Below are 26,120 nucleotides of genomic sequence, written 5' to 3'. Positions count from 1 at the left end.
CACCATGAGTTCATTATGCTTCAAAGTCTCATGAAACCACAGTTTGACAATAGGATAGTCCCCAGGCAAGTGAGAACCACTATAATTTCCACAGAGTAGCTGTTTTGAAGAGGACTTTGAAATAAATCTACTTATATGTAAACTTAAATCAGTTGTCCTTTTAGCGTGAGATGAAAAATAAATGTCAGTGAACCTTTCACAGGGTCAGTGATGATCTAGGGCCAGGTCTGGCACATTGTCCACTTCATATGTTCTATAGATGCCAGGGCAGTGTGACACAGTGCAAAGGACACTTGTGTTCTGTGACTTGAATTTGAATCTTGGATGCCAGCCACTCACTGTGTGACCCTGTGTGAATTACTAACCTGCTTTCTCTGTAGTAGGAAATTATTCACGCTAAGCAATCATCAAATTCAATGCTAAATGCCCAGAAAATAGTAGATACTCATTGAAGACTTTTACTTTGCCATCCTTCTCCATCCTCACTAGAATGGGAGAATATTTTTATTTTACCTCACGGATCATTATGAAAAATTACTTGGTTTTTTTCTGATATTTTGCTAAAGTAGACCATGCTGAAGAGAAAAATAAAGTTTGATTTAGCTCATATGAAAACGAAGACCTAATAATGATGAGTACAGTATTTTTCACTGGAGAGTACAGGACAATTTTAGTTGGAGAACTTTTCCTTGTCTAGAACCATACCACTCACTACAGTGTTATCTGCATGTTCCCTGGGGCGACAGTGTCAAGCAGTACAGTGATAACAATGAAACCAACCCACCTCCATAGAAAACTCCTCTGATTTCCATTCACTACTTGGTACTAACAGTGAAATATTGAATTCCTGAAGCCTATGAATTCAAGGGATAGAAATAGCATTGTTTTGAATTATAAGATTTGACCATATTTCTTTCTCTGTTACCAGGTAATTGTGACAACAGCAGGGACCTTAAGCATCATAACATTTCCGTATCTTCTTTTTTCTTAACTTTTTAAAAATTATCTTTATTTATTTATTGTATAGAGACAGCCAGAAATCGAGAGGGAAGGGGGATAGAGAGGAAGATAGACAGAGAAACACCTATAGCACAGCTTCACTGCTTGTGAAGTTTTCCCAAGCAGGGGTCCAGGGACTTGAACCTGGATCCTTGTGCATTGTAACATGTGTGCTCAACCAGGTGCGCCACCACCAGGCCCCATTTTCATATCTTCTATGACTCCCTTCTGGATTTGATACTCTTGACTGGGTGCTGGTGCTGTAGCTAAAGTATTCAACTCTCTGGGACAGGAGAGACAGCATAATGGTTATGTAAAAAAGATTCTTGTGCCTGAGACTCAGAGGTCCCAGGTTCAACCCCTAGCACCATCGTAAGTCAGAGCTGAACAGTGCACTGATAAAATTAAATTAAAAACTAAAGAGGGTGGGGGAGTTGGGTGGTGGCATATCAGGTTAAGCCCACAGAGTACAAAGTGAGGGAACCCCCCACACATACACATACCTGCAGGTGGTTTCACTTTGCAAGCAGTGAATCAGGTCTGCAGGTATCTCTCTTTCTCCCTCTCTATTTCTTACCAAATAAAATGGGGGGGGGGCAGGAGCAGTGGATTTGTACTGCAGAGCCCCAGCAATAACCTTGGAGGCAAAATAAATAGATAAATAGTATTACATTCTCAGAACCATACAGTCTTTTGGAAAGCAGCTCATGTCTGGTGGCCACCAAGTTTCTCAGTGCTATAGACCCAGCTTAGGATGTGTAGAGTGTCTTAACTTCAATAAAGACCACTCATCTAAACTATGGTTGCCTCGTTTTATGAATATTACCCAGCAGTCAAATAGAACAGTGGAAATTGTTGAACCTTCATGAACTGCTTTTGTCTCCTGTGTACGATTACTGGAAACTCCAGGGTGGGTGTATCTGGGAAGAGGCCCTAGGTGCTTTTTTTTTTTAAATGTTTATTTTATTTATTTATTCCCTTTTGTCGCCCTTGTTGTTTTATTGTTGTAGTTATTATTGTTGTTGTCGTTGTTGGATAGGACAGAGAGAAATGGAGAGAGGAGGGGAAGACAGAGAGGAGGAGAGAAAGATAGACACCTGCAGACCTGCTTCACTGCCTGTGAAGCGACTCCCCTGCAGGTGGGGAGCCGGGGTTTGAACTGGGATCTTTATGCCGGTCCTTGTGCTTTGCGCCACCTGCGCTTAACCTGCTGCGCTACAGCCCGACTACCCCTAGGTGCTTTTAAGATAGAAAGGAAAGAAGCACAGAGTCAACATTTGTGTGTACATCAAAGAGCTGAATATTTTTGGAGGTGCTTTAATGTCAAGACTTTAGTGACACAATTTCTGATGCAGTATCCTTTTGGGGGGGATATTTATGTATATTAAACAACTACTATATTAATTTGACCAACAAATACTTATGGAGTTCTTATTAAGTGCTAGGCACTCTGCTAGTATTAAAGACTTGGGGTAGACAGAAGAAATAAAAATTCCTGTCACATGAGCTTATATTCAAATGTGGTAAAACTATGCCAGATGGTGTGTGGGAGACTGAAAACAAAGAGATAACTAAAGTACTGTTTGCTGTCAAGGAACTTACAGTCTTGGGATAATGTAATAATTTCATTGTCTTGGTACTTTAAATAGTAATCACTTTTTTTCAGGGAAATTTTCCCGATTAAAAAAAATTAAGTGGTTTATCATACTCTTGAGTGTGATTTTAATATATGCAGTCATCAAATATTTTCTCCTAACAAGAAACACAACCTACTTTATAGTATAAGTTAAAAGAGGAAATAGTTTTTTTAGCAGACTTTATAAAAAATAATATTTGGGAAACAACAGTTATGATTAAGGAGATAATATGAGCCTAGACTTACAAATATCCAAAATGTTCTTGGGTAAGTATTAATAAAAGAAGTGAAGAAACAGCCTGATAGTCTCAATAAATTGGCTGAACTGGATTTTAGAAACCAAAGGTTCTCTTCACCTTACATAGCAGCAGTAGCAGTAAAATGAAACTATGGTGTGATTTACCTTAATTAGCATCGCAATTTGCCTCAGTTTTAAAATAGTGCTAATAGTTCTTAACTCAAAATAGATTAAAATACCAGACATATTGCTACTACCTTAAAACAGTAATTTTGAAAATGTAAATTATAGTTGTGCAATCTTTGGAGAGACCTATAAAATCCAATCTTTCTTATATTAAAAAAAATCCTGTGATACATGTTTTTTTTTCCATTTAATCACAGTAATGTCTTCAAATGATAACCAATGCATATTACTTTTGGAAGATCTGCAGTTTTCATTAAGTATTCATGTTTATGTTTCTTTTAAAGATTTTACTTATTTATTTATGAGAGAGGAAGTGGAGTGAGAACTAGAGCATTTCTCTGGAACTTGCAATGCCAAGGATCAAACTTGGGACCTCATGCTTGAGAAACCAATGCTTTATCCATTCTCTGTGCCACCTCCTGGCCACTTTGTCCCTTTTTATATTACATATATTTTATGAATTGGAATAGGACTTGGGTCTCTTTATTCTAGCCAGTGGAGTTGTAACGAGAAAATGTGTATAAAGGCATGACAGTTTAAAATGAGTTGGACCCACCTATGCTGTCTTTTGCCAAACTCCTCCTCTAAGGCACCAAAGCACTTAGGAGACTAAACAAAGAGGTAAGCATAATTTGTACTTCCATAGAGTCAATGACAATAACTTTAGTATATAATTTGTCGCATTGTATTGCCAAGAAACACTATATGTAAAAGACAGAATATTGTCTAGTGGAGAATGTATGCCTCTTGAATAACTTACTATTCAAAATGAAATATTTGTATTTCCCTATACTGCTTTGTTTTCTGGAATTTGCAGAGTGCAGTTAGCAAAAAAGATTACATAAAAGAAATAGTATATATCCATAGAAAATGCCAGTACCATTTTTCCCAAATAGTTACACTAAGGCAAATTACTTTTTACTCTTGTCCATAATCTATGAGATTCAGAAAACATTCCATCTGTATTCTTAACTACAGGTATACTTTACCTTAAGCAATAAAAATTGGTAAATTGAATTTTTAGTTTAAGAAGCTAATCAAACAAAAAAGTTAGGATTCAAATGTGTTTCTAATTGACTCTGAAGTCCATATATGAACCATAGTTGCCTTGTTTTCTTTTAATTTTGTGAACAACTTGATAACCTCAAAGATAAAAGATAGTCTCTGATCTCCAGAAGCTTTTGTTCAGATGGAAAAGATAGGTAAGTAAAGATATGTTTTTAATAGGTATGATAAAATAAAATACAAATTTGTCACGTTCCGGATGTGGGTGTACAGAAGAGTACCCAACCCAGCCTTGTTTGCTGGAAGAAGGCTACCTTAGCTGAATTTGAGTTGTACAAAAGTGCTGTTTGGTGCAGAAGCTAATTATCTTCCTTTCTAATAACCTGAAGCATGAGCAACACTCAGATGAGATCTTGAGTAAAAGTGAGGAAGTTGTATAGGACATTGCAGATGCATTCGGTTGAGTGCATAAAATGTTGGTTTTCCTGGTATTGCCTTGCTCCTGGGTTTCTATTTTTATTTTTAGTTTATTAATGTTCTGTCATTCATTCACTAAAAAATAAAACCTGACTCATTGGTACAAAAATAGTCATAACTCTTGTGGATATTGCAATGGAGCAAGATAGATGTTTAAGAAAACAGTTGCAGGTTAGGTTCATGATAAGTATACTGAGAGGAAAGTTAGTGATGCCAAAAAAGTGAATTGTCTCAAAGCCTTACCCTATGGGGAGGGGGACAGGGATAGAGTAGTGAATAGAATTCCCAGGGAAATAACACTGAAACTATGACTCAAGAATAAGTAGAAAATAGGCCTGAAAAAGGAAAATTAGATTTAAAATATATATATTCCAGTTAGAGGGATCAGTTTATCCAGAGACCCTGGGGCCAGAAGGAATTGTAATAGCTTGGTCATCTAAAATCAGGTCACACAGTATCAAAAGCAGGAAGATACACAGGACACATAGTACTCTAAGTATAATGTTATAGTGTCTTTCACTCAGTGAGACTTATAGCAAGCATTTTAAAAAGTTTATAATGATATTATTTTTTTTAAAGTCCTCTTAAAACCATCAGTTTATATTCTGAGCTCTAATTTGTATATTAGTTTTTTAAATTCAAAAGTATTTTCTTTCTGTTTTTGAAAATAGAATGTCATACATCTTAGCTATATCCCCCAAAGGATTAGCTGCATAGTTTTGGCTAAATTAGAATGCAAGTTGATTTAAATACAAGAACTAAATGGAGATGTTCTGAAGAAAATTAAGTACTGCCGACACAATGTTGAAATATTGGGAACTGGGCAGTGGTGCACTGGGTTAAGTGTACACACTATGAAGCATAATCACCCAAGCAAGGATCCCTGTTCGAGCCCCTGGCTCCCCTCCGGAAAGAGGGTTGCTTCACTAGCGGAGAAGCAGGTCTGCGGGTGTCTTTCTCTCTCCCTATCTTCCCCTCCTCTCTCAATTTCTCTCTGTCCTATCCAAAATAAATAAACAAAACAGCCACAGGAACAGTGGATTCATAGTGCAGGCACCAAGCCCCAGTAACAACCCTGGAGGATATATATTCTTTTAAAAATATTTCTATACATTAACATGAGAGAGGGAGAGAGGTATAAAAAAGAGAGGACCAGAGGACCACTATGTGTATGCATTGCTGAGAATTGCACTGGAGACCGTTTCCATATGAATGCAGGCCACAAGGTGCCTAAGCCACTGTGCACCTCCTGAACCCCAAAATACCAACTCTCAATTTAATATGTTTATTACATATCGTAGTTTTCTAAAACACCTAGAAAATGCCATATTATTTCAGAAGAGCACATGTGACTGAATGTCATAATACTTCTTAGTAGACTTTCAGAGCAAACAGCAAAGCATCTGGTGGTGTTTTAGTTTTTGTTTTTTTTTCTTGGTGATCTTGATCTTTTTCAGTAATGGACAGACCTGGAGAGGGAGCACAAAAATGTGTATCACAAGCATCTTTTTTTAAGACCAGCTTACTCAGTATAAATGAAATATTGATGTATTTGAAAATGCCCAAGTGTTCAATAAAGATTTTAAATAAAGCTACCTAAAAGTTGTGGTTCTTAGGTTAATCATTTATTTATCTAAAGGATGAAGGAAGCTGTCTACTTCTGTGATATGAACTGCAATCAGCTTAAAAATAATTGACAAATTAATCCCTTCACAGCACTGCAATTGTAAAGGTGTTAGTTTTAATTAGGCCTGTCTGATTGCCTTGTCTAATCAAGAATCAAGGTGGTATCTTTGATGGTTAAGGTCTATTGGGGCCATCCCTGACCTGCCTGCCATGTATGTTTTAATTATTGATTCTTCACATTTCAGCCCTTTCCATAAAGGGATGTGAAGTTTGCAATACTTTAACATTTTATGGAAAGAAAAATAAATATTTCCCTCAATATTTCTGTCTAGACTTTTGTGAATCCTCTAATCTATACTTTTGTCGTTAAAAAAAAAAGTGATGCCGATGTTGAAGTCAAATGCACATTAGAATACTGTTTTATTACTTCCTGCCCCCAAGAACTGAACGTTCAAAAACATTGGTAATATCTTTACAAGTCACAGTCATTTATACTTTTAGAAAGCACATATGATTAACAGTCTGCAGCACACTATTGAACTTGGGCGGGCAGCTGTTTGATTTACTAGACCCCTGTACATGACTGAAGCTTTTTTTTTTTTTTTTTGGTTGCAGGTGAATGAAGTGACGGTGGAACAGCTGGTGCAGCAGTACCCCCACATCACTTTCAGCACTGTCCTACAGGACTGCAAGAGGACCTTGGAGAGAGCCTATCAGATGGGCTGGACCCCCAATATGTCTGCTGCTTCCTCCTAACACTCCCGCCCACACCAAGGTCCAAGGAGATCAACAGCAGAGTGGAGAGAAAATATAGGTTTGGAGTGGTTGAACTCTTGGAAAGGTTATAATTGTCACATGTTTATGTATGTATCTGAGTGTGTATATTTGTGTCTTGTTTACATATTGCATAGCATAAGTGCAGTTGCTACTTTAAGATACCCAGGTAAGCTGTTTTTTTTTTTCTTCTTAAAAATTTAAAGATCTATAACCTACAAACCTTTCAAAATTTACGTTCAAAGGCTTCTTTCCCTAAGGTTCCTTTCTTTTACTCTAGGAAAAACGGATCTATTATTTTGAACTGCTAATTACTGTCACTTGTAATGACGCTAAAATGAAGGCAACTGCTTTCTTTTTTTTTTTTCTTTTCTTTTTTTTTTGATGGGATGGAATAGTGCACTTCTACCAATGACCACAGAATAGAAGTGATATTGCTGTAATTAGAAATCTGGTAATCAGTGCTTTTCAGTTCCGAGCACATACACACCTGTCATTTCTTATACACTCATATATTTGTGCACATGTATATGGCATGCACACACTCACATGGCAGTTTCTGTCTAGATCATTTTTTGACTGAGGGACCTGTGTCCAAACAGCAAAGGGAGCATGTCCTTCATTGTGTCTCTGCCTAAGAGTATCCACAGGTGTCTAACTTGATATCTGGCTGATGACTTAGGGACCAGAATGAAAAAAGCCTTTTGTAAAAATTTTATGGAGACACCAATCTGAACTTCCCTGGCCAACTCACAAATGTTAATTATTCATTATTCTAAAAATGTGTTCTGTTGAGTACTAAATATTTTATTTGATTTTTATGTTAACATCGTGTTAACTTTTAGCTCACACATAGTAAATGGTCAGGGTAGATTTTAATAATAGAGTTAATCTTAGCATTATCCACAGTAAAGCCACCAATGTAATTAATAGTGTGCAGTTATTTTAAAAAAAAAAAAACTACAGATCACTTATTTTTGTTAATTTTGGTAATTATGAAAGTATATTTCTGAGATTTGGGGTAGTCATATTAATAGAATATTAATGAGTGAGATTTCAGTAGACAATCTTCCTATTGATTTATATTTTGCTTTGCTTTTGGATTTTAGAACATTTTTGGATAAATGCATGTATTCATTTTTGAACAGCTTTTGTGCTACTGCAAAAATCTATTTCTAGTCAGTGTATGAGTTAAAAAGAAAAAATAGAGTGTTTTCATTTAGATTGTGTTTACATTTGTCAGATATAAGCATTTGTTTGTTAATTAAGAGTGCCAGTTTTCATTTAAGACAGTGTCATCAGTAAATGAATATATGTTTTGATTTCATGTGTATTTACAATGAATTCATAGTAGGGATTCAGGCTCAAATAACCTTTCCTGTGTCTAGATTTATAGTCAAACAGAAGTGAACCTTTTTAAGCTAAAGAGTTATTATCTTTCTCAGTAGAACTAGATATAAACCCTGACTTGTGAATTTGCTATTTATTCTTTCCCAATGTGAACAAACTGTTTGCTTTCTTCCTTTTCTTTCTTTTATTTTGGAGGGTGGGGGTGGGGGAAGCAGATGGGTGTGGGGTGGAGGTGGGATTGATTTTTAACAGATATACTAAAATTTGAGTTTCACTGTCTTTAGTTCCAAAATTACTAAACTGATACTAACTGTAAAAAACAAAAAGATAGCTTTACATTTGAATGTCTTTCATTTATTTATAATGACTCCTTTTTGTAAACAACTGTTTCCTTTGATTATGTCAACATGTTTCTGATGTGGCATTTTTTTTTTCTCTTAATGCCAATCAGTTAGGAAAATCTAGTCAGTAAGCACCAAGGGTATTTTTTCCATCACTAAATGCATTACTAATTTAATTTGAAGGGAATAAAATTTGTGTAGGGAAAAACAAGCTGCTTACCATTAATAAGCTGTTGTTCTTCTTACACATCAAACTATATTATTTTCATATTAATTTCCCCACAACTGAAATAGTTCACAATATTTTAACTGGTTTTTAATCCAAAACTAATTTATAAGACAGTATGTATAGTAATAGTAGCTGGAGTGAATAAGCAAAAGTTTAATTTTTATATATGTGACATTATATTTTAAATAGTTAAAGACAAAAGAAGGGAGAAACAATAATGATATAGATGGTACCATTTCAGTTTAAAGCTGTAATAATCTTTGGAGTGCTACAGTTTGATTGTCAGATGGCTTCAAAAGTGTACAATTGACCTCTTTTTTTCTGTTTTATTGTTTGGATCTAAAGTACAGCACTATAACATGCTTTGGCTTGGGGGGTGGGTGGGTTTGGGAGGGTGGGGGACTTGCACTTATTCTTTAAGATGTTGACTAATGCAGAAAGCCTGATGCAACATACCCTGTGAAACTGCTTTGGTATATTGTAGAAAACTTTTAGAAATATATCCAGTCTCAAAGCATTAATCTCAAAAAACAACCTAAAAAAAGCATCACCTTGAGTGATTTTGTGATGGTTGTTGAATGTGTTCTCATTAGATGCTTTGAAATGAGGCTTAAGGTGATTTTTCTGGGCAATATATACTTTTTTTTTTTTGCTTAGAATGTCATAAATATATGTGAACACGTCTAATGCAGGGCTTTTTATCCTCTCCAAAATGTCAACAGTATTTTCAGAATAAAGACTATGAAATATATTGCTGTAGTGGAAAATTCTGGTCCTTTGTCTTTAATGTTCTTTTGAGTGGATAAAGGAATTTCACCCGGTTTGTAGTTTCTATATATCTGTGAATCTTTTGACCTTGCAATGGGTTGCAATAAAAGAGAAACAAAACATCGTGTCTTTGTTTTATTTTAGAGACAATAAATGGCCTCCCTGATGCTCTTTGGGTATGATGCATGCAGCGGTCCTTATCCTGGCATATTTCACAAGAGGTTTTATGTAGGTTTCACTGGCTCAGAATAATAAACAAGATGAGTTTAAGAAGTTCTAATTTAGACAGTGTTACTGAGATAAGATTAAAACCTCAAAGATTTAAATAAGTAGGTTGTTTAAAATCCCATTCCCTACCCTCTCACTCATTACTTAGCGATTTATTCAATTTTTCAAAAGTAAATGAATAAAACATTTATTGAGTGAAAGACATATGCCAGACACTGATAATTTAACAATAAATAAAACTCATTCCCCTCCTCAAGCTGCTCATAGAGTGGCAAGGAGACTTTTCTGAAAATTAGCTATGACAGTGGAGTACAATAGATGTAATAATGGGCATAATTATAGGAGGCTCATAGGACAGAGGAGAAGCTTTGGGAAGAAAAACTTCACATGAGAAAGCATTTTCAAGAAAGGTGAAAGGGTAATAAGAATTTACTAAACTTACGAAGGGGAAGGAAGGAAAGGAGAATTGGAAAAATGGAAAGTTCAGTCAGACAGCATGAGAGTATGACAGAGTAAGGGAAATTATGGGGCTTTGAGTTAAGTCAGTAAAGTAGAAGCATTTATTCTGTTAAAGGCACTGACCAGGAAAAAGTTGGAGGGAGAGTGGACTTATCACAAACTTTTTGTGGCCTCCTAAAAAGGTTGAACTGGTAAGAAAAAAGAAGTTCTTTAAGAAAGAAAGAAGTGTGTGTGTGTGTGGGGGGACTTGCTCTAATTTATTTCAGCAAGTAGAAATTTAAATGCAAAGATTTCCATTTTTGACATTATGGTGGGATGAAAACCCTGGAAGATTTTTCTGTTATGTAACATCTAAAATTTTTCATTAAGCTATATTTTCTAAAACCTCAATATTGTCTAAATGTCCTACAAGAAAACAAAGCAAACTCTTCCGTCCAGGAACCAAGTAGGAAATCAGCCTACAGGAGAGGTTAGCAAGTTACACCCCTAGACCAGGCATGGGTGAATGCTTATTTTTGTGAGTAGAGTTTTATAAGTACACAACCAAGCACATTTGTTTTTGTATTTTTCTGTCACTTTTCTCACGCTACACAGCAGAGTTCAGAGGTTTCAACAAAAAATATTTATTACCAGACCCTTTACAGAAAATGTTTGCTTATCTCTGGTATAGAGGAGTGGCTCTCAAAAGTGTAATCCCTAGATCATCATATCAGTGCCCCAATGATAGTTGTTAGAAATACAAATTCCACACTCAACTGCATCTGAAATTCAGGAGACAAGGTTTAACAATCATTGCTTTAGAAAAGTTCCTCCTAGTGATTCTGATGCATGTTGAACTTTCATCTCTAGAAAGATAAGTTTGGAAATTACCAGGATAAGGAAAACTACGCATCACCATACATAGCCTAGATAGACAATACATATAAAGCTTTGAATCAGTAAATAACGAGGAGTTGAATTAGAGTACTTTCATATAATTCCAGGAACTCTGATTGGCTGTATCCTTTTACAAGTAGAGGACTCAGGAAAAAAATGAAAATTAAAAAGCAGGTGACATAAAACGTTACCATTTTTAGTCCTGGTTGAAAATCAAAAGTCACTGGCTACCATTAATATGAGGTTTTTTTTTTTTTATTTGCATAGCTTTGTTGCTGCCTAATATACTTTAAAAGAAATATTTCAGGAGTATTCAATATTTGACAACAGCAGAAAAAAAATTATCCTTGGTGAAAAGTACCTTCATTCCAGACATGCGTGTACACACATACACACACACACACACACACACACACACACACACTCAATATAAAGTCACAATCTAAGGATCTCAGAAAACAACAAAAGCAGCCAGCTTTAGTGTAGATCAGCAATAGACTCTTATCTCCAAAGGTGTTAATACTGAATTCACAGATACATAATACAACAAATATGTCTGATATCATCAAAGATATAAGAATCATTTTAAACTTGGGTAAGAAAAAAGGAGCTACTTGAGGACTGGGTGTTGATACACCCAGCAGAGCACACACATTGCCATACTTGAGGACTTAGCTTCAAGCCCCTGGTCCCCACTGACAGGGGACAAGCTAGTGGAAGGTGGAATAAAGCTCAGGTGTCTCTCTTCCTTTCTCCCTCTCTACTCCTCATCTCTAAGAGAAAGAGAGAGAGAAGAGAAAAAAGGAATGACCACTAGGAATGGAGTCATTGGGCAGGTACTAAGTCCCAAGGATAAACCTAGTGGCAAAATAAAATAAAATAAATTTGAAAGGTTAAAAATAAAAAAAGTAAAAAACTACTAAAATCGAACAATTGCTTTATTTTTATTTGTTTATTTTATTTTATTTTACCTCCAGGGCTATCTCTAGGGCTTGGTGCCTGCACTATGAATCCACTGTTCCTGGCGGCCACCTTTTTTCCAATGTTGTTGCTACTGTTGTTGTTGGATAGGACAGAGAGAAACTGAGAAGGTGAAGACAAAGGGAGAGAGAAATAAAGATATCTGCAGACCTGCTTAACTACTTGTGAAGCGAACCCCCCCTTATTGGTGGGAGCCAGGGGCTTGAACCAGGATTCTTGTATGGGTCCTTGCACTTTGCACTCGGTGCACTTCACTTGGTGCGCTATCACCCAAGCCCCAAGCAGTTGCTTTAAAAAAAAAAAAGATATAGACTTTTAGCTACTGGGAGAATTCATTACCTCTCTCTAATACAATAAAAATTAACCTATCTGAATCACCATCAGTATGTTGAGACAGAAAATAATAACTACAACAATAAAAGAAAGTCAAGGGCAACAAAAGGTAAAATAAAATAAATTAACAAAAAAAAGTATATTCTGTCCAACAAAGAAGTGGAAAACGAAATTAAATCAGTCACTACTTATGGATACAAGTATATTTGTGAAAAAAAAAAAAAGAAAACATTAACAACTGCAAAATTTCATAGTGATGTTTACCTTTGGGTGGGTAGGTAGAAGGAATTGGAGGACAGAAATTGAATCTGTAGGCTTAGGTTCTATTTCAAAGATTGAAAGTGACTTCACCAACACTTGGTTTTTTGGTTTTTTTTTTTTTTTTTTTGCCTCCAGGGTTATTGCTGGGGCTCAGTGCCTGTACCATGAATCCACTGCTCCTGGAGACCAATTTTCCCCCTTTTGTTGCCCTTGTTGTTTTAGCCTTGTTGTGGTTATTATTGTTGCTGACTGTTGTCGTTCGTTTTTGGATAGAACAGAGAAATAGAGGAGGGGAAGACAGAGAGGAGGAGAGAAAGATAGACATCTGCAGACCTGCTTCACTACCTGTGAAGCAACTCCCCTGCAGGTGGGGAGCCAGGGGCTCAAACTGGCATCCTTAGGCAGTCCTTGTGCTTTGCGCTACCTACACTTAACCTGCTGTGCTACCGCCTGACTCCCCAAGACTTGTTTTTATAAATACATTTGAGAATGTATGCATATGTAATTGGTTGTTTTGTATTAAATGTGCAAAGATATATATATATATATATGTATATATATACATATATGTAATTTCTGTAAGTTGAGTGGATATGAAAAATTGTTAAGCCTAGGTACAAAGTTTCCTACTTTTTGTAAAGCAGAGCTTATATATCCCTGTGTCTAAGCAGGTAGCAGAGGTGAGAGAACATGCTAGTCTGACCTTTTTCTGTCCTGTGCCAGGAGCACAGCATTAGATAGCTTCTATCTGACCACCTGTGGAATTCTATGTGAAACAGCTATCCCCATGGTGCTTATGAGGCAGCTGTGAGAATTCTTGTGGCTTATCTGTCATGTTGTTGTCACAGAAACCAAAGGACCACTACACTCTCCTGTAAAGCACTGTGTGTGGGGCTCTTTCATTATAATTTCATTTTGAATTACATAGATAAAACTAGTATTAAAACCTTCAAATAATATTATCTGATAGCACAATAGCTGAAATGCAATCTACTAAGTTTACTGTTGTTTGTTCTTTTGTGAAAATTTTTAGTGGCAAACACCATGGAAAATGAAAAAAGAGACTAAAGAAGATATATTTTTTAAAAGAAGTGTTAAAATGGCCAGCAAAATAGTTCACTTAGTACACAACCTCTACGTGGACATGACCCAGGTTTAAGCTCAGCCTGCACTAAATTAAGAGAAGCTACAGTGTTGTGGTTCTTCTCTCCCCTCCCCTCCCCCTTCCCCCCTCTTACTCATCCTCTTCTTCCTCATTCTCCTCAGTCATCATCTTCCTCCTCCTCTTCTTTTTTTAAGTACTAAATAATTTTTTAAATCTTTATTTATTTAATAGAGACAGCCAGAAATTGAGAGGAAGGGGGAGACAGAGAGAGAAGGAGACAGAGAGACACCTGCAGCACTGCTTCACCACTTGTGAAGCTTTCCCTGTAGGTGGGGACCAGGGGCTCGAACCTCGGTCCTTGTGCACTATAACATGTGCACTCAACCAGGTGCACAACCACCCGGCCTCCTCCTCCTCTTCTCTCTCTCCCCCACCTCTTTCTTTCTATGTAAAAAAAGAAAGAAAGAAAAGAAAAGAAACAGAAAAAAGGAGAATAGTTAGAAGTAGAGTTTTTAAAAAAAGAAAGGAGTTACAAATAGGAAGCCTTAATAGAACTGGGCCATTAATAATTCTAGAAAAAATGGAAAAAGCTCAACAATCTTATGTTTCTACTGTATTTTAAGTAACTTCTTTTTAAAAGTTATTTTCTTTAACTTTTTATTATCTTTATTTGTTCATTGGATAAAAACAGCCAGAAATTAAGAGAGAAGTGGGAGATATATAGAAAGAAACAGAAACAAGAAACAGAGACAGAGAGACACCTACAGCACTGCTTCACCATTAGCACAGCTTTCCCTCCGCAGGTGGGGACCCAGAGGCTCAAACCCAGGTCCTTGTGCACTGCAACATGTGTACTCAATCAAGTGCACCACCTCCTAGCTTCAAGTACCTTTTTTTTTTTTTTGCAGGACCCCACCCCTAGTCCAAGTCTCACCCTGTGTACTCCCTTTCTGAGTCTACCTCCCAAGTTTTGCCTACATGTGTAGTCCAAGTCACATTTTTCAACTGAGTAAATTATTTACTTAAGCTTTGAGAAACCTTGGGTAGGGCTGAGGAGATACTGTATGGTAGAGAACTTTCGTGGAGGAGGCCCCAGATTCGATTCCCAGACCTACCAATCAGCAGAGCTGAACAGTGCTCTAGAAACAAAGAAATAAGTGGAGGAAGAGAAAGAAGGATTAGGAAAGCTGGGTACTATTTCATGTTTTTTTTGAGCATTTAGGAATTAATAATTTTAGGGGCCGGGGGCTTGTGGCACACCTGATTGAGCGCGCCTGTTACAATGAATAAGGACCCAGGTTCAAGCCCCGGGTCCCCACCTACAGAGGGAAAGCGTCACAAGTGGTGAAGCAGTGCTGCAGGTGTCTCTCTGTCTCTCTATTTCCCCCTTCCCTCTCAATTTCTGTCTCTATCAAATAAATAAAGATAATTAAAACATTTAAAAATTAATTTTTTAAAAAGGAATTAATTTTTTAAGAATTTTTTTATTACATTTCATCTTTTTTATTATTATCTTTACTGGATAGAGACAGCCAGTCATTGAGAGGGTAGAGGAGATAGAGAGGGAGCGAGAAAGAGAGACACCTGCAGCACTGCTTCACCACTTGCAAAGCTTTCCCTCTGCTGGTGGGAACTGAGGGCTTGAACCCGGGTCCTTGAGCACTGTAGCATGTGCGATCAACCAGGTGTGCCATCACCCAGCCCCTAAAAAAAGAAATGAATAATTTTAACAACATTTATATCAACATTTACCTTTCCATTTTAGAGAAAAGAAAGACATAGACAGGAAAGGATTGAGAAGATACCACAACTTCACTGTGGATAACCACAGTCACTCTTAGGGCAAAACTTGTGCAAAGAGGACAAGAAAGATGATGAGTCCTATTAGACACTTACAGACGGAAAAGACAAAGATTTCTTCCCCTTCACCTTCCTGGACTGTATTGTTTCTTGATGTATGGAAGGAGGTAATTACCTTGGTTTTAAATGAGAAGTTACAGGAATCTGAGTAGTGTCTTAATGCAAGATTTTATGGCTATTGTGATGATGTAATTAAAGTAAATATCACTTAACTGACAAAATAAGAATTGAAAAAAAGAACATTGTAATTCTCTGCTGTAAAAATAAAATTAAATGTTTTGGAAATCCAGATGAAAGGAAAATCACAAAACTCTTTGAAATTAATTATAGCACATACAAGATACAGAATGAGAAACGTGTGTGTGAAAGGATTTTGCATTTAAATCACTTCAAAATGTACTTTATTTCTGTTTTTATAAATGTTTAAATATTTTATTTATTAGATAGAGACAGAGAGCAATACGGAGGATAGGAAGATGTAGAGAGGAAGACAGAAAGATACCTAAAGTACTGCTTCACCAATTGTGAAGCGTCCTCCCTGCAAGTGGGGACTGAGGCCTAGATCCCAGGTCCTTTCACATGGTAGTGTGAGTTTAGCTGGTGCCTGGTGCCTGATGCCTGGTGCCTGGTGCCTGGTGCCTGGTGCCTGGTGCCTGGTGCCTGTATTTTACTTCTTACTCCTTTTTTTTTTTTTTTAAAGAAACTGAAACTTTTTTTAAAAAAGAAATTGAAAAGGAACCACAGACTTCAACAAGAGTTTTGGGTTTTTTTGTTTGATGTTTGTATTTATTACCACCAGGGCAACTGCTGAGGCTTAGTGCCTGCACAACAAATCCACTAATCCTGGCAGATTTGATAGGACAGAGAAATTGAGAAGAAAGTGAGGCAAGGGAGAGAGGAAGGGGGAGGGGAAAGGAAAAGGGGGAGGGGAGAGGAAGAGGGGGGAGAGGAAGGGGGTAGATGAAGAGGGGAAGTGGAGAGGAAGAGGGGGAAGGGAGAGGAAGAGGGAGGGAGAGGAGGGGGTAGATGAAGAGGGGGTAGATGAAAAGGGGGAGGGGGAGAGGGGAAAGGGGAGAGGAAGGGGAAGGGGGAGAGGGAGAGGGGAGGGAGTAAGAGAAGAAGAAGGAGAGAGGGGGAGGGGAGGGAGTAAGAGAAGGAGAAGGGGAGAGGGGGAGGGGAGGGAGTAAGAGAAGGCGAAGGGGAGAGGGGGAGGGAGAAGGAGAAGGGGAGAGGGGGAGGGGACAGGAAGGGGAGGGGGAGGGGAGAGGAAGGGGGAGGGGAGAGGAAGGGGGAAGGGAGAGGAAGGGGGAGGGGAGAGGAAGGGGGAAGGGATAGGAAGGGGGAAGGGAGAGGAAGGGGGAAGGGAGAGGAAGGGGGAAGGGAGAGGAAGGGGGAGGGGAGAGGAAGGGGGAGGGGAGAGGAAGGAGGAGGGGAGAGGAAGGAGGAGGGGAGAGGAAGGAGGAGGGGAGGGGGAGGGAGAGGGAGAGGGAACTACTCATAAAGCTGGGAAGAGACCTGCAAGTGGAGACCAGAGGCTTTGCTCCTGGGTCCTTGAGTATAGTACACTCAATAGATGCACCATCTGATCCCTGAGTTTTTGGTTTTGTTTGACAGAGTTTGTTATCTCTGTGAGGCTTAATCTAAAACAAGCAGCTCCACCACTGTCAGAGCCACAGCTCCTAATGTTTTATTTTAACGAGGTCAGAAGAATGCTACTGGTGCTAGATACAGACTTTACTGTGACAGAGATGGGTCATTACCTCCCTATACCCACATTCTCTTTCTTTCTCTGAAATAGGATCCCAATTCAATGTAGAGTCACAGTGCATATTTCTCAATCTCCCTTGTGGCAATGTAGGTTCAGCTAAGGAGAAAGAAGCAGAATTGATTGGGAAGGAATTTGTGGAAGTTTCCCTAAAAGATAAACAGCTCTTCCCTCCTTTGCCCTCTTCCATCTCGTCTTTCAGCATATGACAACGTGAACATTGAAAGATGGAATTTTGGGAGTCTGCCGGCAGGTAGCACAGCGGGTTAAGCACACAAGGCGCAAAGCGCAAAGACCGGCATAAGGATCCCGGTTCGAACCTCCAGCTCCCCAACTGCAGGGGAGTCGCTTCACAAGCAGTGAAGCAGGACTACAGGTGTCTCTCTTTCTCTCCTCCTCTCTGTCTTCCCCTCCTCTCTCCATTTCTCTATGTCCTATCCAACAACAATGACATCAATAATAACTACAACAATAAAAAACAAGGGCAACAAAGGGAATAAATATTAAAAAAATTTTAAAAAATAGTTGAAATTTTGGCCTCCATCTTGACAGTAGAAAGGTGAAACAAAGTGAAAAGGAAAGTAGGTCTCTGACTTCCATGGGGTCACCACTTCATATTTGCCTATGGTATGGCTTTTCTTAAATGTGTGATGTACACATGTATATTTTAGTCACTAGTAGTGTTACTCAATGCTAATCCTAAGTGATAAAAACAAGCAAGTGTTTTGTATAAGGCGCATACCCATAAATACACATATACCTATTTTATAGGGCTTTTCTCAGGGAAGAAAAAAGTGAAATGGAAAGGCTATTAACCTACAAACCAGGAGACCTAATTTTTAATCCTGTTGCTTACAATTTCTCAAAATTTTCTTTCTTTCTTCCTTTTCTTTAAAATTTTTGCCAGTAGGGTTGTTGCTGAGCTCGGTGCTGGCACTACGAATCCACCACTCCCAGTGGCCTTTTTTTTTTTTTCCTTCTTCTTCTAATTTTCATTAGATAAGACAGAAATTTAGAGAAGATGGGGCTATAGAGAGAAAAAAAGATACCTGCAGACCTGTATCTCTGATTGTGAAGTGGCCCCCTGTAGGTGGGGAGCAGGGGCTCAAGCCTGGGGGCTTGGTAATATGTACATTTAACTAGGTGCAACCTAACTGGTACCTCTCTGCTCACAAATATGTCCTTAATTTTTAGAGGCTTGAAACAGTCACTGATATAAATCAAACAAGTAAAACACATTTTCAACAGCACTGTTGCTGAGATGATAAAAAAGGTTTTTATTTTCTAGATGACTATTTTTCAAACTAGAAATATGTTTTGCATCAGTGATGTGTTAAGGTCAAGTCAAGAAAAGAGACAATATGTCCCATGTCACAGAGACCAGGATAATGAGAGTGTTCTCTGGGACAGACTCAGAGGCTGTTCATTTCACCAGCAAAAGGTTACTTCAGACAGATTGTTTCTCATTTGATGTCTTAAATTAAACTGCTGACATGATCTGCCTCAAAGGAAGAAACATACGTGTTTGCCAAACAGAACTTACGGAAAATCACTGCTTGAGAGAGTTGGTTCTTTTAGCTGCAGCCTTTGAGGTTTTATTGTCTTTAAGGTCTGCTTAGGAATTGAACCAGGTTTTCAACTGCAATGCGAGCTCCTAAGATGTTCAGGTGAGAGGTCAGGTGGATCTGAGGCTTAGAAGTTTGTCAGTGTTGTGGGACACAGTTAGAGAAATAGCTAGTTTCTGAGTACAGCTTAGGAACATCAAACATTCAAAATATACTTGAGATCAAGAGGAATTAGAGACTCATTTCCGTTTTTATACTCCATTTGGGCCCTGTCTGTCCCTCCTATGTTTACAGTCATCTCTACCCACCATGAAATCAGACCTATGAGAAGGCCAAATGTCCTGGTGGGTTTCCCCAGACTAACAGAATCAGCATCACAAGATCCCAAAATGACTCAGAGATCTTGGGGTCACATACTTCAAATAGGATTGGAGGAGAGCAATATGCCAGGCACAGGTCTCAGTTTAGAAAATTCAGCAGTGACTCTGACCAGATAAATTCTGCCCTCAGTGAACTTACATTGTAATAGAGGAAGGTAGAAAAGTCAACAAACAAGCAGATAAAGAATTACTAATCCCTCTCTCCATTGTCACTGGTCATCTCTCTCAGGAACAACACAATAGACCCCTTTGTGGGCCCCCCATAGGACCTTGCCCTCAATGTGGATCAACAACGTAGAGAATGTTCCATCCTCCGAAGGGAGGCTGGATAACATACTGTCTTCCACCTGAGAAAGATGGGTCCTGAAATTGGGGCAGCTTGGAATATTCCTACTCATGACCACAGAATGTGAGCTCAGATCTACAAGGATGCAAAGGTTACATAGGCTCCTAAGCTGAATATGGGCTCCAGATCAGATCAAATTGATGGGGTTTACAATCAACATTATTTATGTACCTTTTACATATTTGGGAGCTACTCTCTTCTCTGATCCATCTTTCTAGCCCTTTTTCCAGTCATGACATCATCTCCCCAGACAATTACTTGGGTCCAATTGTATATCAGAGGTCAAGGAGTATAACTAAAATAGGCCTCCTAGCTATCTACAAAACAGAGACCTCAAATCTTCATCTGCACTATTCCAGCCTTTAGGTTCAGCCTTTAGGTTAGTCAACAATTTGTTTGCCTTTATATGTTAACTCTTCTTTCAGCCACCAGGTTCCAGATGCTAGCATGATGCCAACCAGACCTCCCAGGGCAAAGGACCCCATCAGTGTGTCCTGGAGCCCTGCTTTCCCAGAGTCCTGTTCCACTAGGGAAAGAGAGAGACAGATTGGTAGTATGGATTGACCTGCCAGCGCCCATGTTCAGCGGGGAAGCAATTACAGACATTCCACCTTCTGCACCCCATAATAATCCTGGGTCATACGCCCAGAGGGTTAAAGAATAAGAAAGCTATCAGGGGAGGGGATGGGATAGGGAGTTCTGGTGGTGGGAATTATGTGGAGTTGTGCCTCTCTTATCCTATGGTTTTGTCAGTGTTTCCTTTTTATAAATAAAAAATTTTAAAAATACGTGTTTCTGAGGATGCTAAGTGTTAGGGCATTGGAAGGGGACCAGAGAATATTGACATTGACCTGGAGTGAGGGTTCCTACTTATAAATTATTAGGGAAACTTCTAGGTTTTAAAATTCCAGCCATGAAATCGGGCCGATACTGGTCTATGTCCTGCTATGGGATTTCACTGAGTGTAGTGTGTAAGGACCTCTTCCTCCGTCTTTTTATTGAGCTTATGCACATACATCGATATAGCCATGTCAAGTATAAACATCTTAGGGGGGTACATATTTGAATAATCTCTCCCCTAGCATGTTGATTATATAAAATTCTATGTTTACTCTATAAGTCCAGACTTTACCCCAAGGATGCAGGCTTAGTTTAGGTGTATAAGATAAGGCTTTGCCTACAGGGCCCCCTTTTAAAAAATTTTATTTATAAAAAGGAAATTGACAAAACCATAGGATAAGAGAGGTACAACTTCGCATAACTCCTACCACCAAACCTCCGTATCCCATCTCCTCCTCTGATAGCTTTCCTGTTCTTTAACCCTCTGGGAGTATGGACCCAAGGTCATTGTGGGATGCAGAAGGTGGAAATTCTGGCTTCCATAATTGCTCCCTCGCTGAACATGGGCATTGACAGAGTGATCCATACTCCCAGCCCTACAGGGCCCTTTGACAATAATGTTGGCCAAGCCTCCCTGGAGGCTATAAACAGAGGTAATAAAAGAAGACAAATGATTTCTGACATGACTAAAGGCATTCTAAAGTTCTAATAATAATAATAATAAGTAATAATTAGAGAAATAGGTTAGCAGAAAAACACTCTTTTTTTTTTCCTCCAGGGTTATTGCTGAGCTCGGTGCCTGCACCATGAATCCACTGCTCCTGGAGGCCATTTTTCCCCCCTTTTTGTTGCCCTAGTTGTTGCAGCCTCATTGCGGTTATCATTGCCATTGTTGACATTGCTTTGTTGTTGGATAGGACAGAGAGAAATGGAGAGAGGAGGGGAAGACAGAGAGAGAGGGGGAGAGAAAGATAGACACCTGCAGACCTGCTTCACCGCCCGTGAAGCGACTCCCCTGCAGGTGGGGAGCCGGGAGCTCGAACCGGGATCCTTATGCCGGTCCCTGCGCTTTGCGCTACGTGCGAGAAAAACTCTTATAAACATATATCCAGGGGCCAGGTGGTGGTGCATCTGGTTAAGTGCACACATACATTTGTGTAAGGGCCTGGGTTCAAGCCCCTGGTCCTAACCTGTAGGAGAAGAGCTTCATGAGTGGTGAAGTAGGGCTGCAGCTGTCTCTCTGTCTCTTTCCTTCTGTATCTCTCCCACACTTCTCAATTTCTTTCTGCCTCTATCTAATAAAGATATAATAAATAAAAATATATTTAAAAAACTAGTTAACAAGGAAAAAACAAGTTCTTCAAAAAATCCATAAATGATAGACATTATGAAGCACAGGGTCCCCAACAGGTGGGTGAAATTTTGAGAGTTGAAAATGGAAAAAGGAGCAAACCCACCTCATGGATAGGTGGTCAGAAGTTGACTGTCAGCCCTGCATTTTTCTCTCTACTGAGCCTACCATTTTGCTGGTTATTAAAAATTCTTGGCAGAGGAAGACACTTCCTGATGGCCTCATCTGTCAACTAGAGGTGAAAAAATATATAGAATGACATATTAATGTTTGATTTCCAGGATCAGATATGACACAAAAGTGCAGGAGTGCTATGGACCCCATCAGCCATGCTCTGTGCTCTTTGGCTGGGTGAGCAAGCATTACAGCTTCCATCTTGCTAATAGCAAAAAAGTTCAAACTAGAAGCTTGTCAGATAGACCTCCCGGAAAAGATCTGTTATGCAGACATGGGGGGGGGGGACTGGGGGGAAGATAGTGTTTAATGATTCTATCTCAAAATTTTATATACAACTACGTTTTCGTAATTCATTTCTCATGTGTAACAGGACCCCTTCCAGCTAGACAAAAAGCCTAGGGAAGGCTAGACAGACAACATAAGGGTTATGCAAAAATGTTTTCACTCCTGAGTCTGAGCTTCAAGCTTCAATCTCTAGCACCACTATAAGCCAGAACTAAGCAATGCTCTAGTCTCTCTATAAACAAACAAACAAATGCTTAGGGAAAACTACCTCATGATAGGACCCCTTTTCACTGGAAAAGCCTCATCACAAGACCCCTCTCTAGCTGTATGGATAGCCTTAGACTGAACCTCTTCTCCCCTACTAACCCACTGCCCTTACAAGTCCTGAACCCCAGCCTCATTGTAATGTAGCTTTTTGAGACATGAGCCTACAATCTTCTCAGGTTTGTTTAGCATTCGATTAAATCTTCTTTTCTTATCTCTTGTTTAGCTGGCCTTCTGAGCAGAAAGCATTGAACCTTTGATTCAGTAACACTTGGACCTTTGCCTCATCTGACTCACAGGAGAAGCGCACTGCCATGATTCATTGCTGCAAATGGAGATACTAAGAGTTCGGCATCTTCAGTGCCAGTCTTGGTGCCATCCACCTCACTTCCTAGGATAGAGGTGTCCTCACATGGCTGTCAAGCATTTATCTCCTACTTCAAAACATCCCTACACCTCCTCACATTCTCACTTCTGTGGTCGGACCTTAAATAGCTACTCACTTCTAACATCTCCATTTCACCTTCTGCCAGACTCTGGTTTTAGACTCACATAAGGCCACTTCTACCTTCTTCTAAGAAAGAATTCTTCTTTATTCGGTAGCACTTACAAGTCTACATATGATATTTATATGTTCTTTGTTCCCATTCATTTGGCGATATCCAGCATATAGAATCAGCCCATTTTCTCATCTCTGTAGCTAGAATAAACCAACACTCTACAATAAACTTGGACTTGATCGGATGCTCAGCCTCTTCTGATTGCTGGGGCAGCTGGTAAAAGAATAACAGAGTTGAAATACCTCTGAAGTTCCCCCACATAACATTTGACATAAAAGACCCTCTCTCTCCCCGAACAGAGGCTGTCAGCAGTTCGCATTGTGGAGTTCATTCTTCACCAACTTCTTAGTTCTTTCTGGTTAATTTGAGAAAATGTCTGTATTTGGTGTTTCTGTAATTTTATTTTGTTTCAGTTGAGTAAGTGTTGCTGAATATCTGTAGAATGTGTGATAATTTTTTGTAAAAAAAAAAAAACTCAATAAAAGAAACATTAGCATAGGAAAATATTTTATGTTGTGTAAAACACTTGGCTGAGGAAATGTTTTAATGCATTATATCAAATTGCTACAGACGCTCAGCAGTTAGATTACAGGAGCAAGCTGTGTTTGGCTCCGAAGGAAATCCAACTCAGCATTACCAGGCTAGGAGAATGGGGACCAGTGGAGGTCGGATTAGAAAACTGGATATTGGAGGCTTCTCTTCAACTCAATCAGCAGTAGGTTAGCTCTTTCAGTGGAAAGCACTGTTCTCGGTTCCTTGCAAGATACATTGATGAAGAATACATCCGTGTTTCCTCTGTGCTTTTTAAACTAGACATGCTCTGGATACAGACAGTAATTTATCTGACTTGGTTTTGTGGGAATTATTTCAAACAAAACACCACTTAAAATGCCAAGAAGTGAAGATAAAACAGATATGGACCCTGTCTTTGTTAAACATGTTTGTGGAGTTATTATAAAGACTGTCAAGTGTGGTAAGTGGTAGATTTTAATATTAATGATTTTATATCACATATATTTTAACTTAACACCTCACAACACTCCATAGCTCTTTAATGGATTTTATTTTTCATAGAATCTTGATGACTTGTGGAGTTGCAAAGGTCATGTTTCCACTCTGTTGTTTTTGCAACCAGCTCTCCCTGAAATGCTCTTCTCACCCCTTGCATAACTCTCTTTAGGTGTCCATTTGGCCACCTCCTACAGTATGTTCAGTAAACACCTATACCCTGAATGAACTGGCCTTGTTCTGTAATTGCCTGATTTTATCTTAGCCTCCCCCTCCACTTAACACACATGTGTTCTCTTGACTTTTCACCTCTGAGGATGTATCATCTGTATCATACTTTGCTTCCAAGTCTCAAGATTCCCAGGCTGCAGCTTTGCAGAATCCAGATCAGAAATATCAGTCATATTTTGTTTCTCTTTTTTATTTTTTCATTTATCACTGGGTCTCAGTGCCAGCACTATAAATCCACCATTTCTAGCAGTCCCCCCCCCTTCTAGTTTTTATTAGATAGGACAGAGAGAAATTGAGAGAGAATGGGAAGATAGAGTAGGGGAGAGAAAGATACCTGCAGACCTGCTTCACCTTGCAGGTGGGGAGTGGGGTCTCAAACCCTGATCATTGCGCTTGGTAATATGTGCACTTAAACACCCTTCCCTGACATAATTTGTTTCTCTGAAAATCATTTGGCTGTGAATGGCTGAAGCCATTCTCAATCAGCCTCACCCTTCTTTTTATGTCATTGAGTGGACACTGGAGTGCTTGTGCAATCAGCTGCTGAGAGTCAGTAATCCCCCACTTAACACATCATGGGTGAAGATGGAATGAATTTTTAGGACATTTGGTTATTTTGGCTCTAAGTCTATGACATACCATACCATGAAATTTAGAACTGCAATAACCTCTATTCGTAGTTCACTGGAGGAAAACAAAACAACAAAAAAAGCAACAACAACAACAACAACAAAAAACTGAACATCACAGATCACTTCTAAAAGGTAGTTGATCCCTCTGACCTACGCAAATGCAATGTCATTGAGAAAATGTTGGGAGAAACCTTATGGGAAGCCTTAGGATATTAGAGTCTCAATACTCTGTGACTTAAAATCACCATCTTTTTTATTGTGCATAAAAATAAGGTAACATTGGAGTAAAAGAAATAGGAAGTATATCAATTTTTAATAAATACAAGCCAGAAAATAAATTTGATAAATTATAAATGATAAAATTATTGAAAAATTAAATATTAAACATTCTCACATAAAAATGTAGAATATTTATTAATTAGGGAGCATTTTTCAGGGTAATACTTGCTCTTTAAATTGCTTTTAGCTTTTTAAACATGCAGTCTTGTAGACCTATAGGAAATGGTCTCACTATATTTGTCTGACTGTTTTCACCAAAGGGACAGTGCTTTTGGTCAGTTCCCCGAAGGATGGTTCATGTGGGGCTGTACACCCAGGGAGAAGGTGAAAATTGGAGCCACTGGCGACAGCTCTGGGGCCACTATTCACCAAAGCAAAAGCTACATCTTTTCTTACTGGAATCCCCAAATACAAGGATAAGAAATCATTATTTGACTCAGAAATTTGGATGAAAAGCTTAACAAGTTTATCTGCTTCTTTTCCAGGAAACTTCAAGGGATATTCCTAAACCAGATAACCTTGTGCTTTTTTTTTTAAGAAAAAAAAATGGAATATGGAGAAGAGAACACAATGAGAAAGAATTTTATTTTTCTTCTTTTAATGAGAACACTGTTCATCTCTGGCTTATGATGGTTTCTGGGAATAAGTCTGGGATCTCTGGTGCCTTGGGCATGAAACTCAGAGAACTTTCAGAGAAGGAGAAGT

At 38.7% G+C, this 26,120-nt stretch overlaps 1 protein-coding gene across 1 annotated transcript in view; it reads left to right on the top strand.

Annotated features, from left to right (window-relative positions):
• FBXL17 (F-box and leucine rich repeat protein 17) overlaps positions 1–9,749 on the top strand; it is a 577,742-nt gene extending 567,993 nt beyond the window's left edge. The window contains exon 9 of the mRNA XM_060201248.1: positions 6,783–9,749. Within this exon, the coding sequence (XP_060057231.1) occupies positions 6,783–6,923 (141 nt within the window). The 3' untranslated portion in view covers positions 6,924–9,749. The remainder of the gene's footprint in view (positions 1–6,782) is intronic.
• Positions 9,750–26,120: the final 16,371 nt, after the last annotated feature.

Source organism: Erinaceus europaeus, chromosome 11 (genome assembly GCF_950295315.1).
Source record: "Erinaceus europaeus chromosome 11, mEriEur2.1, whole genome shotgun sequence".
Lineage (NCBI taxonomy): Eukaryota > Metazoa > Chordata > Mammalia > Eulipotyphla > Erinaceidae > Erinaceus > Erinaceus europaeus.
This window is presented reverse-complemented; position numbering and strand designations above follow the sequence as displayed.